The sequence below is a fragment of the Pristiophorus japonicus genome, chromosome 14 (assembly GCF_044704955.1).
Source record: "Pristiophorus japonicus isolate sPriJap1 chromosome 14, sPriJap1.hap1, whole genome shotgun sequence".
In the NCBI taxonomy this organism is placed as follows: Eukaryota; Metazoa; Chordata; class Chondrichthyes; family Pristiophoridae; genus Pristiophorus; species Pristiophorus japonicus.
This window is the reverse complement of record NC_091990.1, coordinates 116,052,585-116,070,208: the sequence shown is the minus strand read 5'-3', so window position 1 is coordinate 116,070,208 and position 17,624 is coordinate 116,052,585. Positions and strand designations below refer to the sequence as shown.

Genomic DNA, 17,624 nt, shown 5'->3' with positions numbered 1-17,624 from the left:
ACAATTACACTTTGCATTGCCTCCCCATGTCAACTAGATTTAACTCCCCCTTTTTTCCCCATATTTAACAAGTATTTCAATATGTTTCTTTTCTCTCTCTTGAAAAATAAGCTTATAATTAGTCTGTGCTGCCGTGTAGCTGCAAGCTGCTGACTCCAGCAGTTTGTCTGATTGTAAAGCTGTAGCGTTTTGTGTTCTGACCCGCTGTTTGGTGTCTCCTGTGCTATAAACAATACTGCTTTGTGATGTGTTTATCTTCGCTGCGGCTGACAAGTACCATTTTAAATGGAAGTTAGGGAGAGAATGAGCAGCCAGAAACGAGGCTTCGGATGGTGTGGTGGAGCACGCAGAGAAGAAGAAGGTGAGAGCCAGTGAAAATAGGACGGGGACGTAAAAAAAAAATGCCAACTCAGTGTCTTCTTTTATGCTTTGCGAACAGAACGATCCCCAGCTGGTCATATACCCTTCGATTACTATTGAAAAGAGGAACGAGAAAGCTGCTTGCGATAAAAAGGAGCAAAAGAAAAACAAGACTTTAGTAGGACCGTCAAGGTTGTCTTTATCTCATATGTGGGTCATTGCAAAGGTACTGAACTAGTCAAATACTTGATGTCGGATTGATTAGATTCAGGTTTTAAAAGGCTGGTGACTCTCGCAATATTGTCGAACATATCCGAGAGGGGTGAAGCAAATGTCACAAGTGAATCAGTTTAAAATTGTCACAAAGAGAGTGAAGTGAAAGGTTAAGAAAAAACTATTTACACAGTGGGCTACACAGTGGGTCACAGTCTCAGAATAAGGGGTCAACCATTTAGGACTGAGATGAGGAGAAACTTCTTCACTCAGAGGGTAGTGAATCTTTGGAATTTTCTACTCCAGAGGACTGTGGATGCTCAGTTGTTGAGCATAATCAAGACAGGGATCGATAGATTAAGGGAATCAGGGTTTATGGGGATCGTGCAGGAAAGTGGAGTTGCGGTAGAAGATCAGCCATAATCTTATTGAATGTTGGAGCAGGCTCGAGGGGCCAAATGGCTTACGCCTGCTCCTATTTCTTATGTTCTATTGGAGCAGAGAATGTTTTGCCACAGGGTGTGGTTGAGGCAGAGAGCATTACATCTTTTAAGGGGAAATTGGATAAATATTTGAATCAGAGGAAGATATGGGACTATAGGGAGAGCGAGGCAGTGGGATTGGCTTTCAATTGCTCTAGCAAGGAGCCAGCATAGACACCACGGACCAAGTGACCTCTTCTGTGCTGTAAACGTCTTTGGGTCTATGAGGAATATTTGGAGAAGAAAAGCATTGTAAAAATATTTTTTTGTTGCAATGCCATGTTGTTTGTATCTCATATTCTAGAACATTTTGTTTCAAAGAGGATCCAAAGAATTAAGAGAATATTTCAGGGGGGAAAAAGACATCTATCCAGTGAAATATGCTTGTGAGGGCAGGATTGAGCTGCATTGTCATGGGCCCCTTTAAGACAAAACAGCCAGCTGACAATCATTGCTATGAGTGGCCACTTGAGCAAGGTATCAGCAGACTGCCAGTGCCTGTGGAACCATGTTCCAACAGGGATCAGTGCGAGTTTGGACACGGGCAGCAGAATATTGTATGACCTCAGGATTACGGAGGGTAGAACGTGGGAGGCAGGCCAGGAGGCACATTGGCATAGTCATGTCTAGTCATGTGATGAGAGGGAGGCCTGAAGAATTGGAAACATTTTCCTTGAAAGAATATTTTCCTACAAACTATATCTTGCAGAGAGCCGGCACGGGCTCGATGGGCTGAATGGTCTCCTTCTGAGCTGTAACCATTCTATGATCAACTGGATGAGTTTGGATGGCAGAATCATTTAAAGATGCCGCTGACATCGGTGGTGAAGAGCTTTTTTGAAATAAAGTATAGGGGTATATTTTCCAATGGAGTTAATGGCTGCATTAAAACAGACAGGAATTTGGTGCAAAAGTATTAAGAGTTTGTGCTAAAACTGGGCCAATGAGAAAATATGTTCCATTCTACACAGGGCTAAGGTAAGATAACATTGGGAGAGCTCTGAAATAAAAACAGAAAATGCTGGAAATACTCAGCAGGTCAGGCAGCATCTGTGGATAGAGAAAGAGAGTTAACATTTCAGGTTGATGGCCACTCGTCAGAACTGGGGAGAGCTCTGGTGTTTTACTTTCAGAATTCACCCACAGACTTCGAGGAACAGGGATACGTAGCCTGGGCTTTTAACGAGTCTTCTCCCGATAAATTGTAAGATGCCACTAGGGATCTTAAACTTCTGCTTCCAAATCCCCAAGGATCAATAAAATATTCCCGCTCCCCATTGAAACGGGAAACTCATTTTTTAATCCTGTGGTGTTTTGTGGCTAGTGTGCAAATGTGAAGGACAGTATCAAGTGACAGAAACACAGGAACAGGAGGAGGCCATTCAGCCCTTCGAGCCTGTTCCGCCATTCAGTGAGATCACGGCTGATCTGTATCTTAACTCTATCTACCTGCCTTGGTTCCATAACTCTTAATACCCTTGCCCATCAAAAAGCTATCAATCTCAGTTTTACAATTTGCAATTTACCCCCAGCCTTGACAGCTTTTTGGAGCAGGTGTTCCAGATTTCTGTGTTGCCCTTGTATCATTTGCACCAAAGAGGAAAAGAAATAGAAAACAAAGACCAGAGGAAACAAAAACAACTTGCATTTATGTAGTGCCTTTAAAGTAGTAAACCGTCCCAAGGCACTTCACTGGAGCACTATTGAACAAAATTTGGCATCGAGCCACGTAAGGAGATATTGGGGCAGATGGTCAAAGATGTAAATTTTATGGAGCGTCTTAAATGAGGAAAGAGAGGCAGAGAGGTTTAGGGCGGGATTTCCAGAGCTTGGAGCCTTGGCAGCTGAAGACACGGCCGCCAATGGTGGAGTGATTAAAATTGAGAATGCTTAAAAGACCAGATTTGGAGGAGCACAGATATCTCGGAGGTTTGCAGACCCGGAGGAGATTACAGAGATAGGGAGGGGTGAGGCCACGGAGGGATTTGAAAACAAGCATGAGAATTTTAAAATTGAGATAGTGAGCCAATGTAGGTCAGCGAGCACAGAGATCGTGGATGAACGGGACTTTGTGCGAGTCAGGGCACGGGCAGCAGAGTTTTGGATGACCTCAAGTTTACAGAGGTTAGAACGTGGGAGGCCAGCCGGAGTACGATGGAATAGTCATGTCTAGTCACGTGACGAGAGAGAGGCCTGTAGTAAACTTTAAAATGCCACCATAGTTGTATGGGAGGTCACTGGTTACAAACAGGCCTCAATAACTGTTGAGTTGAGTATGATGTTTCACTTGCTGTGAATAGTAATGTCCTGACCCATCTAAGCATAATGACCTCACCATACCTTCTGCTTCTTTTCTCTTACTCAACTTTCCTTTTGTGGACTGGATGCAAAGGCTGGAATGATCCTGTGTCGCGCTGTCCCACAGCTCTGCCTTGCTGTTAGTGATCAACAGATCCGGTTGAAGAACAAAGATAACTTGGATTTGGAAGGATATAAGTTAGTTGTGCAGAAAAGGTACAGAGTTTCGTCACTAATAAAATCATTAAATCTGATTATGATATAACCATGCATACAGGTAGCATAGTGGTTATGTTAGTGGACTCGTAATCCAGAGGCCTGGATGACTGATCCGGGAGACATGAGTTCAAATCCCATCCACGGCAGCTGGGGAATTTAAAATCAGTTAATTAAATAAATAAATCTGGAATTAAAAAGCTATTTTCAGTAATGGTGACCATGAAATTACCAGATTGTCATAAAAAACCCATCTGATTCTCTAATGTCCTTTAGGAAAGAAATATGCCGTTCTTACCCAGTCTGGCTTATATGTGACTTCAGACCCATGGCAATGTGGTTGACTCGTAACTGCCCCTCTGAAATGGCGGCTCACCATCTCCTTTTATTGGGGATGGGCAATAAATTATGGCCTTATCAGCGACGCCCACATCCTGTGAATGAATATTTTTTTAAAAAACAGTATAAATATATACACAGACAATCCATCCAACAGCATCTACTTGTTATTTGAAGAAAGGAATTATTCAGTACTTTCTGTCTTCAGTTCAATAAATGTGGAATTAAAAAAAAATTGTATTTACATGTTCCTGACTCATAAAATTATGATAATGAGATGACTGCAGGATACAAATTACCATTGGTGATTATAGCAGACAGATTTCATGTGACTCTCTTCATCCACTGTTTTCATGGAGATATTACCAGTTTAACACCTCCATTAAAGTAGTGAACAGGGGATTGCCATCCTCACACTCTGAACGTTCATCTGCTATTATCGCTAGTAGTAATGTTCACTGACTTGTGGCTCTGTCACAATATCAACTTGACACCATTGGGTGAACATCCACTTATACCAAATACATGGGTCATCTGGGTTAGAGCTGTGTTTCTTTTAACCCTTTTGTGTCTGTGGCCTCCTGCCGTGTTCCCTCATTTGTAAACATCTGCTTTTTGGCAACCGTGACTGCTCTGAGACACACTCCGCAGGAGGCTGATGTCCAGAGACCCAGAAGCAAATTCACACAAAGAAAAGTTGCCAGAGCAGTTTGTTCACAATTGCACCTTAGGGTGAATATTATTTTTCTTTAGGAATCTGAAAGAAAGTGAGCACGTTCAGAACTACCTTCCAAAATAAAACAGACCAAACATTTTTTTTAAGCTTGTAGCATGGTTCTGTTCCTGCGCCCAGTACCAAATAACAGCCCAGACCGAAAGAAAGGAGGCTGCTGCTAGTCCACTATCCATACTGCTCTTGAGCTCCTCTCTGTTACCATGTTTGTTATGATTATAACACAGCATGATTTCAATCCAGTAGGCTTAGATTTATGGGATAGAAATTACTGTTGACAATACTATACAAATGCTGAACGCACATAACCAATATCTTTGTGCAGTATTTTAATGGCGATGCTATTAGCCCATTCACTTTAAATGGGATAAAATAAATGGGTTCATACTTCTATTAAAATAGCAGAGAGAAAAATTTGTTATAAGTGCGTTGAATGCAGGAAATCACCCGCAACAGGAGTTTCTACCCTGTAGTTGTTACAGTCAGCATAAGTTTTACTTATTTATTCTTGGGCTATGGTGGCACTGACCAAAACCACATATATTGCCCATCCTTAGCTGTCCTGAGGTGGTGATGGTGAGCATTCCTCTCCTTGAACTTTACAACTCAGTCGCTAGCTGCTCCACTTCAGAAGGCATGACGAGTCAATCATGTGGTGGATTTGAGTGTAAGCCAGACTGGTTAGAGGTGGCTGGTTTCCTTCCCTGAAGGTCAATAGTGAACCAGTTGGCTTTTTAACAACAGTCTGGCAGCTGTCATGATTGTTTCCAGCCCACAAATTTACCCGATTTATTGGGGTAAAAATGTGTCTTGGGGGTTAACGTACTAAGGGACGCTATCCTATGGACTGCTTGTTATACTCCCCGCCTGGTATTCAGTTCCATTAACGTCAATAGAACTCAGTAGCGGGCGGTGTAATATATTTGCTTCATGGGTTCTTTGCTTAAGAATTCATAGCAACACATTGCTATTAAGAACTAGTTGGTTTATTAACAAAGGTTAATAAACCTTTTTATTACACTAAATAAAATGGTTTTATTTTATTACACTAAAATCACACTACATATTTCCAGTTCATTCACTAGGCTCACAACTGCATACCTCATCCTGGATGACCTAGACTCAACTGACAGGGGTTTTATTGAGTCTTGTGGACATTACGTGACTGGCTAAGCCACTCACAATGCAACAGCTCTACAAACCTGTGAACATATTCACAGGTGCATACATTACAGGCGGGGCCTATAATGGGCCCTCAGTACGTCACCACCCGCTTTGCTCACCCGCCCAAGATAAACTTCTACCCCATTGAGTTCAACGTCATAACTTGCCAAGGTGGTATTTGTACTCCTGACTTTTACTTTGCTAATCCAGTTCTATAACCACCGCACTACTGTAGCAAGTAAGACAGTCTCCATACTCTCAATGCAACTCAGATTTTTACCCTTTCTTTCATTTTCCTTTCCACAGAATGAGACAAAGTCCGCATCAGCAATGGGGGTTTAGCACAGCTGGTCACATTTACTCCATGGTTTGTGTTGCGTCTCCTATGTTGAAATAATTCATTTAAATGAAGAGCTCTAATGTAATCACTGCAGTAAATGCTGTTTCTGTCATATCACAATCTCTTTCACAGGGGTCAGATGTGTTCTGTTCACTAGTTGTAGTGAAACCACAAGCATCTCCATGACAAATGCATCGACAATTTCACTACAAACAGTGAACCCAGAGGAAATCCTGTCCCATATTTCTTAAATATTGTAACAAAGCTTTACATAGTTTGTACAACTTGGAATTTATTTGGCGCTCTCTTGGCACTAGAAAACTCTAAGTATTCATTTGTCCATTTCCCCACACTTTTAGAATGTGCATTTAGCCCATCTAACAGAAAATGCACACACTGTGTAAAAAGTATAGCTTTTACTTATAGCACTCCATCACATAGACTGGGCAAACCAAATTTGCAGAAATAGTGCAGAAGAACAATTCATGGAATGCAATTAAAATATTTTTCTAGATCAGTAAATCAAGGAATCCAGGAGGGAATTGGTTATTTTAGACCTTTCGGATGAGAAGTTAAACCGAGGCCCCACCTGACATTTCAGGTGGATGTATAAGATCCCATGGCACTATATCGAAGAAGAGCAGGGGGAGTTCTCCCCGATGTCCTGTCCAATATTTATCCCTCAATCAACGTAACAAAAACAGATAATCTGGTCATTATTACATTGCTGTTTATGGGAGCTTGCTGTGCGCAAATTGGCTGCCGCGCTTCTCACATTACAACAGTGACTACACTCCAAGAGCATTTCATTGGCTGTAAAGTGCTTTCAGACATCCGGTGGTCGTGAAAGGCGCTATATAAATCCAAGTCTTTTTCATTCTCACTGGGCACTAGAAAAATCTTAAGTATTCATTTTGAACATCTCCCCATACTGTTAGAACGTACATTTAGCCCATCTAAAGGCTCATCTCTCGATTGTACCACTCTATGGGTGAGAGGGAGGCAGGCAGGCATCCTGCTTCCAGGCACCCAGCTTTTTTTGTAACTAGGAAGTACTGGAGATGAAGCTCGCTGGCCAATCTTGCCACTCTCCCTGTGATACAGTTACTCTTCTCTCCCCAGGGATTCCGATGAGGAACTATGGTCTTTGCCTAGGGCTGTACATTTTGCATGGAGGGTGTATTTCTTGCGGAGTACCTGATGATCTATGAAATTGGGGAAGGAGGCAAGAAACCTGATGTATTTGATACAACCGTTCTACATAGATTCAGGAGTCTCTGATGAAACACACTGGGTCCCCACTGGGAAACATCAGGGACTCCACAGAAAACATGCACACTGTGTAAAAAGTATAGCTTATACCTATATCCCAGCACTTCTAGGAACACCAGAAAGATTAGAAGCCTAGAAATTATTCTTGGTGATATTAGCGGACACGCGTTCATGCGACATCCAGCTGCCTGTTACTTTAGCAGAGGGTTAATGCCTGTGTTGAAATATCAGACAGTGAAATGCTGTAGAAAAGAATTGGCTGTTTGCCCACTAATATCATGAACAGTAGTTTCTAGACTATAGTATTTATCTGTTTATTATTTAATTAAGCGAGAACTGAAATCGTCTGCTAAATTTTAATACAGACATGCAGTTTTCGGTCATACCAAATCAAATATACTCTGAATATTTTAAACTAGGATTAAATGGAGGTAAAGAACATTTCTATATTCTCTGAATGAAATCCAATTCTTCCCAAAAGATATCAGCCTCTGAGTCAGAAGATTCCGCTACAGGACTTAAACATGTAATCTTGGCTGACACTCCAATACAGTACTGAGGGTGTGCTGCACTGTTGGAGATGACATCTTTGAGATGAGATGTTAACTTGAGGCCCCTTTTGCCCGCTAAGGTGGACGTAAAAGAACAGGGGAGTTCTATATTTATCTAACCACCATCACTAAAACAGCGTAATTGACTATTTATCTCATTGCTGTTTATGGGACCTTGCATTGTGCAAATTGGCTGCTGTGTTTCCCTACATTACAACAGCAACACTACTTCATTATTTGTGAAACATTTTGGAATTTCCTGAGATTGTGAAAGGTGCTATATAAATGTGAGTTCTTTCTTTTAAAAAAAAAATTTCTGTCGCCAAAATTCTGACCCGCTAAGACGGAAATTTTATTTCCAACATTTTGTCGTGTTAGTCTGTAGATGACATCCAGTGAAAGTATTTTCTCTTTGTTCTTAATTATGTATTGGCCCAATTGTACAGATACTGTAACGTCCCAGCTGTTCCCTTCAGCTTCCTGTGTCTTTTTCCTGCAGGCTTACCCTGAAATGGCTCTCACATACCTGGGGGAACTGAAGTTAAAGGTGGACGTGACCCAGACTGAGTTCCAGGTACGTTTTGAGTCCTAGTCCATGGATGGCTAGGCAGTTTTGAAGAAGAGGTCAGCGTTGGAAAAGAGAGACTGAAATTGTAGGCAAAGCCATAAAGAGAGATCAAGTGCACGTTATAATTCACTGTAAATCCAGCTTGCTTTTCTGAGAATTATATACTTAGTTTTGGATTGAACTACAAGAAACGAAAAGAAGCAACCTGCAAAATAGAAACACCGTCTGAAATGCAGCTCACCATGTAATGATTTAAAAACAAAAGCAAAATATTGTGTGTAATGTATTTGCTTCATGGATTCTTTGCTTAAGAATTAATGGCAACAAATTGCTATTCAGAACTAGTTGGTTTATTAACAAAGGTTTAACAATCACACTACACATTACCAGTTCATCCACTAGGCTCACAACTGCATACCTCATCGTGGATGACCTAGACCCAACTGACTTGGATTTTATTGAGTCTTGTGGACATCACGTGACTGGCTAAGCCACTCACAATGCCGCAGTGCAAACATTACACTGCAGTTGTTGGAAATCTGAAATAAAAACAGAAAACACTGGGAACACTTAGCAGGTCAGGCAGCATCTATGAAGAGAGAAACAGAGTTAACATTTCAGGTCGATGACCTTTGTTGGCCTATCAGGCCATTGACCTGAAACGTTAACTCTTGGTTTTTCTCTTTCCACAGACGCTGCCCGACCTGCTGAGCGTTCTCAGCATTTTCTGTTTTTAATGGTAATAATTATGGCTTGTTTTAAAATAGCATTCGTCATCTCACTGCAGAGGTTTTGATAAGTGCTTATCCCTGGGATGACCCACTCTGCAAACCTCAACTTCGTAGAAAGCATTATAGTTAAAAAATTACGGTGTAATGCAAGTGTGCGAACATTTAAAGCATCTGGACGGCATTCCTTTCTCCGCTAGTTTAACACAGACATTTATCTGTTTATTTTCAATGGGTTAATAACTTCCCTACGATAGTGAACAACTGAACACCATGGGAACGTGTTACGTAGCTGACTGAAATGTCATTTCTGGCCTTTATATGTCTGCTGAAATGCAAACTCGTGCACATTTTTCTAAAATATCATAAAACTAGGATTTTAAACAATAAATCTGTGGTATCTGAGATTGGGTATGCGATAATGTCACTGTGCCCTCACTTGAATAATAGCAACCCCCTTTCTGTTTCATAACTTGACCAATTGTTGGCTAGCCAGCCAGAATGCTCCATTTAAGAACAGGTGTTCAGACCCCATTAACTCGGGTAATGAAGTGGTCAGAAATGCATTGAGTTTCTGAAGAAATCATCTAATAATGCGAGTGGCTGTTGTTTTAATAAAGCTATTTCTTCTTCAAATAATTTCGACAGAAAGACTTTGACTAGCGGTTTTATAACCTGTCTGGTAAACATGCAGCAAGAGATGTCAATTTGTTTAGTCAGACTCCAAATTCATGCCTGATATAATGTTGTCAGGGCTCGATGGAGGCAGCAGCATGTGTAGAATGGCAGTGCAACCTTCTGAAGGGCACAACTTTATAAGTATTTATTTATTTAAAAAAGTAACACAAATAATGTAATGTCTGTACATTTTTCATGGCTCATTAGCACTTGGAAAAGTGCAGGAGCATTTGTCTGCCAAATTATAACTATCTTTTCCTAACTTATTTTTATTCATTCATGGGATGTGGGCATTGTTGGCAATGCAGCATTTATTGCCCATCACTTACTGCCTTTGAGAAGTCAGCTGCCTCCTTGAGCCGCTGCAGTCCATGAGGTGGAGGTTTTTCCGAGTAGTTTGATACAACTGAGTGGCTTGCTAGGCCATTTCAGAGGGCAGTTAAGAGTCAACCAGTTTGCTGTGAATCTGGAGTCACATATAGGCTAGACTGGTTAAGGACGGCAGATTTCCTTCCCTAAAGGATATTAGTGAACCAGATGGTTTTTTTTTAATGACAGTCTGGTCATTTCGTGGTCTCCATTACTAATACTAGCTTGTTATTCCAGAATTTATTTCATGAACTGAATTTAAATTGCACAGCTGCCTTGGTGGGATTATGAACTCACGTCTCGGATTGTTAGTCCAGGGCTCTGGATTACTAGTCTGGTAACACAACCACTAAGCTACCATTCTCGTTGAGTCAAACGATAATACATTTTAGCATTAAACATGGACATGGAATAATATCTACATTGCTAAGCCTATCTCTTTTCTCTAATTCATTGAGAAACCTAGGTGTAGGGCCAAAGCAGAGAAATTCCAGAAACCTGCAGAGGGCGGCCGAGGGGAGGGGGGAGGGGGGCGGCGGGACACACACCATTTTCCCACCATTTTTGTATAATTATAATTCAGAGAACGGGATTAGAAATCCCAGCACAGCAGTCTGAGAATTTGAATTCAGTATTCAAGAAATCTTGATGTAAAAAGCTGATATTAGTTGTGGTGACCATGAAGCTGGATTGTCGTAAAAATCCGGCTGGCTCATTAACACCCTTTAAGGAATGAAACCTGCTATCCTTACCCGGTCTGGGTCTATATGTGACTCCTGTCCTTCACCCGCATGGTTGATTCTTAACTGCTCTCTGAAGTTGCCTCGCAAGAAAAAGGCAGCCCACCTCCACATTTTCAGGGCAACCAGTGATGGTCAATAAATGCTGGCCTTGCCAGCGACACCCACATCCTGAGGAATGAATTTGAAACAAATATTCACTGCTCTCCTTTCTTCCTTCTCTATTTATCTGGAGCTTTTAAGATTTTTATGCTGCAGTTATTAGATAAAATAACATTATTTTAAATAATATTTTGATGAGTTTTTTTTTAAACCTGCAAAGTGTTTATCATAATATTTTATTTTGCAATATTAACTCTTTAAAAAAAAATGTCAAAACACAAAATGATAGCTGACTTTAAGCATTTAATACATCGGTTGCATTTAACAATATCATTGAAGTTCAGAGATACGAGAGTGCCTGAGTTTCTCTATTAAATACACACAACTGCAAGCAATTTGACTGCTCTTACCATAGTGCCCCCAAAATGCCAATTAGTTGGAAATGAAGTCAGTTAGGATTAGTTAGTCTGATCTGCAGTGATACATTTATTAGTGTCTTTCCATAAAATGGCTCTGATTGAAGATTTTTTAATTACCGTAGAATTGCCCACACTGCCTTCAGTTACTTTCATTAGCTGGGGAAATATTGTGAGTAATTGTGCCAGTTAGCCGTAAGGATTTTAGAAGCATGATAAGTAATTACGCCAGTGCCTTTTGAGTGCTTTATGGAGACTTAAATACTGTAATAGTATGACTGTTTATTAAAGGGAATCATGTATCCATTTAATGAAAAGTTGTAATAATTGTGTTCAAACTCAGGTCTCTGCAAATAGTCCCAGGAAGGGCATTCACAATCAAGTTTGCAGGGCTTCAGAAGTCCAATTAATACCGGGAGGGTCCCTCGAGGGTGATTTGCAGCTGACTGCAGCACTCTTAAAAAAACTGGAAGAGAAACACCCTTGGACTGCAGCCCAGAGGTAAGCTGATGACAGTGCTGATATTTATTGTTCAATGACATTCGATGTTTTCCTTCGGTTTCATGTGAGATTGATGTTCTGGATATTTTTGAAATACCTTTGAAGCCCTGGGGCTGGGCATCATCAACAAAGACAGATGTTGGAACAAATCTAGGTGAAAATGACTGTTACAACTTCGGTGGGGGCTCTGGGCATTGTTGCGAAGCACTTATTGGTTCAATATTTACCAATTATCGCTGCAGAGAGCTTAAATGGGGCATCGTGCCTCTCTGGTGACTCGCTGTCACGGGCGACTTCCTTTCCAATTTTAGAGTAAGTTTGTCAAAGATTCAACGTTGCTTTATTTGGAAGTACAATACCAGGGCTAGAATTTCGCCAAGGCCCGCCAGCACCCGATTTCACCCAAAAAATCGCTACGGCTGGGAAGAATATCGGCGGCGAAAACTTCTCAAAAAAAATTTTTTTAAGTCTGCCCAGTGAAAAATATGGGCCTTGCACCCCCAGTCTGGGTGAAAAAGTGCAATTTCAGCTAGATTGGGTTGTGCCTAAAGAAAATGGTCGAAAAATTAAAAAATCTACAAAAATTTACACCGAGGCTGCGGGTTAGGCCTAACACAAGGAAAAGAATAAAAATAATTTTTCAAAAAACCTAACTAAAAAATCCAAAAAACATTCCCAACACACTTTTAACTTCAATCACTCCAACAGATTTTGAAAATAACTGGTAAAAAACCAATCACTTACCTTTATCTTGCAGACCTACTTACCTATTGCCCAGCTCCGCTGATTCTCGAGGGTATTTAAAATTTTTTTTTTCATACTTACCTACGGGTCCTTGCTCAACCAAAAATTGCACCAGGGCGATCTGTGGATGTTGTACACCGGCGGTCCGTTCCCCAGCAGTACTTTGAAACCGCTGGCGTGCCTCAGCTGGGGAATTTTTCGCCAACCAGGTTCTCGCCCAAAACGGCCAATATCGCTGAGAAACCAGGCGGTGAACAAGTGCACATTCTAGCCCATAGTAACATAATATTTTGGATGAGAGAAGACCATCAGGTGATGTAGCTTTGAAGTAGATAAATATTTGAAATTCGCAGGCAGCCTATAAGACATCCACGCTGTTACAACGGAAGCTTTGACCTGGATATCCAACTTGGCTCTTGACATTTGAGATGCTTTGCTACTACCATACGAAGGAAGAAGAATTTGAAAAATAATTTTTTAAAGGGTATGGGGAAGGGACGAGGGAGTGGAACTAAGTGGATAGGTCTTTTGGAGAGCCAGCATAGATACACTGGGATGAATAACCTCTTTCTGTGCTGTAAAATTCTCAGATTCTCTGATCCGAGCCTAACCTTTCCAAACCTAAAATCAGATTCCATACTGTAATTATGGAATGAATTACACCCTGTAATCCCCTCTCTTAATAGTACACCATCCTTCGATAAAAGCTGCCATTGGCTTTCTGCTCAACCCTTGCTGGTAATCTGTACCATAATTTTGCCACCCCCGGTTATTGAAAAATTGTTGCCTTCATTTCCTATTCTCCTTTAAGGATGTAAAGATTTGGGATTTGTTTTTTTTTAACCTGTGGAAGCATGAAGCTGTTTGTGGAAAATTACAATTTTTCCAGAATACTTTGGGGCCGAAATTCAGGGCCGCAAGAAAGCTGGCGCAGCTACCTTTTAAAAAAAATTGTTTTTTTGTCGAGTGCGTTGATTTTCATCACTTAGGTTTTTTCTTGACATTGGGCCGGAAGTCAGTCATAGTGGGGACGGGAGTTCAGCGGTAAGGTAGGTTGAGGGGCTGAATTTGGGGCGAGACCGGAAATCTACTGCTGTCACTCAGTGGTGGAGCAGTGGTGACGTCACAGCGCGTGTGCGTCACCACGCTCTCTCCTCTCCTCTCCGTTAAAGGGGAGAGAATCCGTCACTTTATATCTTCGGCCACTGGGCCAACAGCCTCCCACCCAAGTTGGTGGCCCGGTCTAACCTGTGGGCACTATTTTGCCGGCCGATCGGGAAGTCTGGCTGCACACAGTGAGGAGAAAGTGCACCAACAGAAAAATCTGTCGTGGGCACCTCGCAGCTGCGCAGCGATTTTTAAAAACTGAATTTGGGTCGGTGTATTTTTCAGGTGAGGGAGAGCGGCGCTGCGTGGGGCAGAATTGGATCCAGGCATAAAAATCCCCTCTTGAATTTGGGTCGGAGGGCTAGTTGACCATAAAACAGTGGCCACGGGATTCCGCCGTATGACCGCTGCAAACGGGCAGTAACGGATCTTTCTGAGACACTGAATTTTGGCCCCTTTTATCTTTTGCAGCTATATATTCCGTTTTATTCTGTGGTGATAGTTCTAGTTACTTCTCTAAATAATTATTGGATAAATGTTCCTTTGTGTGGGAATTCTGGAAAATTTACGTAATCAAGATTTTTGAACGATAAGGGAGTCAAGAGTTATGGGGAGTGTAAAGTCCTTACTCTACAGCATGAAACCACACGAGGCACATTCTGGGGACAAGGTCACTCTGTGACCTCAACTCTTTATTCACAGCACTCCACAAGTGATGACCCTGCGTGGGACCTCCCTTTATATACCTGGGAGATCAGGTAAGGAGTGTCTCCCACAAGTTCATCCCTTGTGTTCAAGGTATGCATCTAGGTTGTGTGTATACAGTAATACTGTGGTGTTACATTGTGGTTACATACATGACAGGGAGGAGGCAGGGAAGTGGAGTTGAGGCCATGATATTATTGAATGGAGCAGGCTCGAAGGGCCAAATGGCCTACTCCTGCTCCTATTTCTTATGTTCTTATGTAAGAGTTTCTTAAGCAGATGCTTCTGGCCCATAATATCTCCTTGTGCAACCATTTTGGGGGAAATTCTGTAAGGCACTGCCCCTGGCATGGCACTTCATGAGACAGGGATCTGGGTCCCAGTATCAGCCTGTAGGATCATAACTATATCTCAAACCCATGCTCCTGTCCAGTGAGGTTCTATGGGCTCAATTTTCCCCATGCCGATTTTTGGCGTATTGCCAGAGTTACAACGGTTATTTTTGGCCCCGACTACTCCAAAAAAAATAACTAGCAAGTTTCCCCATTCTAATTTTTGAAATTAGCGCCGCGCAGCCTGTCCTTTAGCTTCGGGGGGTGAAGCCTAATGTCTGCGCTGAAAAAACAATGCCCCCTCCTTCTGTGCATGCGCGACAAAAAAAATGATGTTTTTGACATGACTGCTATGGGCGTGCATGCCCAGTACAGCTCCCAGTCTTCATTAGGCCATTTTTAAGGAGCCAGTTGTGTGTGAGAACTTTAAATCTCAGTGGGAAAAATAGGAGCTGCAATACAATATGCAACGTAGCTCAAGGACCAAGAATTTCTCACAGGATGAAGTGGCGGCACTGGTTACTGTAATTGAGACCAGATGGCATGAGCTGGACACTAGCAGAGGTCACATAAAAGTCTCACCAAAAGAAATGAAGAAACACTGGAACCAAGTTGCAGAAGATTACTGTGCAATGGTGACCATCCTGAGATATGGAGGCCAGTGCAAAAAGAAGTGGCAGGACCTTGGTCAAGTAGTTAGTGTAAGTAATATTTTCATTTCTTCAGTGGAATTGAAATTGTAAATGTGACTATCTGTATATGTCCCACCCAGCAGAAAGACAGCCTCTCTAAAAAGTTATAATTTTATCTTTGCAGAGGAAGGTGGCACACACCAAAAGGAAAAGAACTCAAACAGGAGAAGGCCTGGCAAATCTGCACCCACTGACACACTTGGAAGACAGGGTCGCTGATTTGATGGGTCCTACCTGGAGAAAAGCAACCACCACTGCACAAGCTGGGCCCACACTCGAGGGAGAGGGTAAGTCCTGCAAATTCCACAGTCTGGCTTTGCTAAATGTTCAGTACTGCGTGGGCTAGCCATGCTTCGGCTCATGGGGATGTCTCCGTCAGTTACGCTGTGGTTGATGCAATGTGCTATCATTCATCGTGGTCCTTCAAATAAGCCTGCTGCCTGCACTGTGTGCCAACCTGTGTGGTACTCGTGCCATCCTGCCCCCTCCTCTGCTGCCAACCATTTGTCTGTTCTGTTATATTTTGCAGAACGTGAGGCTGAAGTCAATGCAGAAGAAGATTCAGACGTGGACGAGCCTGAAGAGGAGAACAGCTTCCAGACCAAGAGCATGGGGGTGAGGGGCAGGGGGAGGGGATGGATGAAGCCGCCACTGTTGTACTCACTGGAGGAGGTGCAGGTGCCACCCATTGAGGTGCCAGGCCCTTTCCTGAGTGGTACGAGTGTTGGGACATTCTATGGTTTCTCAGGCTGAGGATTCCAGTGGGGTGCAGCGAGGCACACCCAGGGCCCCACCGTCCGAGGCTGCGGGTCCCAGTGGGATGCAGCGAGCCACACCCAAGGTGTGGAGGGGAAGGAGAGCTCGACAGTGCTCTCCTGAGGTGCAGGATCTAAAAGATGCGGTTCAAGTGATGGCAATGAATGCGGAGAACATTGACCTTATGCGATCACACCATCAGTGGGATGGGTGATGAGGTATCGGGACTGACGGGAGAAGTAACAACACTCTCACGAGAAATGGGAACGCTGTCCGGGCACATGAGGGAGGGAATGTTGCAGGTAGCTGATACACTGTCGGCAAACATGAGGGAGAGAATGTTGCAGGTAGTTGATACACTGTCAGGGCACATGAGGGTGTGAATTTCTAAGTTAGCTGCTGCAATAAGGTTACACGCTCAGATCCCACAGCCATTGACAGAATCAACTGCCACTCCCACTCCAATCCCTAGACCAGCCTCTGAAGAGGCCCAAGCTGGGCCTTCCACATTACTCCTGCCATCCCCCCACTGCCATCAAGGAGTGCCCATTACCCGAGATGTTTGAAAGAATAAGCTTGGTACCAACCCGAGAAACACTGCGCCACCACCTGCGGGCAGGGGTGGTGTCAACAAGACCAAGCGCAGCGGGCGGTCTTAAAATAAGGTGGAGGAGAGATTTGTGCAGCCTTTCTTTGCTGCTGTTGTTATTATTATTGTTGTTACTGTCGTACCTGTTCTCAATTAAAAGTTTTTTGTAAGTTATATAAATTTACAAGTTTTAAGGTTTGTGAATGATCTTAATATTTTTAAGTGATCTTAGAGTTTGTAAGTGATCTTAACTGAAAACTTTAAAGTTTGATACAAAAATATTTTTATTAAAGTTAAACTTTTGAATAAAATATATTTTAAATTGTAACTGAATCATTTCCATTATTTGTTCCATTATTAACAATTTTTTTAACTGAAGAAGAATCATTTCTATTATTTGTTCCATTAACACAACACAACATTACGGAACAGGTCCAAACAGTAAACACAGTCCATTTGGAATAGTTGCCGCTGAGCCTTCAGGCAGCAAAGTGTTCACGGATGAGTTGCTGGTGCAAGGCTCGAGCAGTCGTTAAAGGGGCATGACATCCCGCTCTCCTCCGCCGTCGTGCTCCAGCTTCAGGTAGTTGCATGGCTTCCTTGTCCTCCTCCTCTTCCTCCTCGTCAAC

The 17,624-nt window shown here is 42.4% G+C and overlaps 1 protein-coding gene across 7 annotated transcripts in view; it reads left to right on the top strand.

Annotated features, from left to right (window-relative positions):
- LOC139280046 (doublecortin domain-containing protein 1-like) overlaps positions 1 to 17,624 on the top strand; it is a 761,217-nt gene that overhangs the window by 274,129 nt on the left and 469,464 nt on the right. For 6 of the 7 annotated variants that reach the window (XM_070899504.1, XM_070899503.1, XM_070899506.1 and 3 more), the window contains 5 exons: positions 440 to 586; positions 3,448 to 3,569; positions 6,112 to 6,172; positions 8,468 to 8,542; positions 11,913 to 12,070. In XM_070899504.1, the coding sequence (XP_070755605.1) occupies positions 440 to 586; positions 3,448 to 3,569; positions 6,112 to 6,172; positions 8,468 to 8,542; positions 11,913 to 12,070 (563 nt within the window). The remainder of the gene's footprint in view (positions 1 to 439; positions 587 to 3,447; positions 3,570 to 6,111; positions 6,173 to 8,467; positions 8,543 to 11,912; positions 12,071 to 17,624) is intronic. The other variant, XM_070899507.1, reaches the window with a different exon arrangement.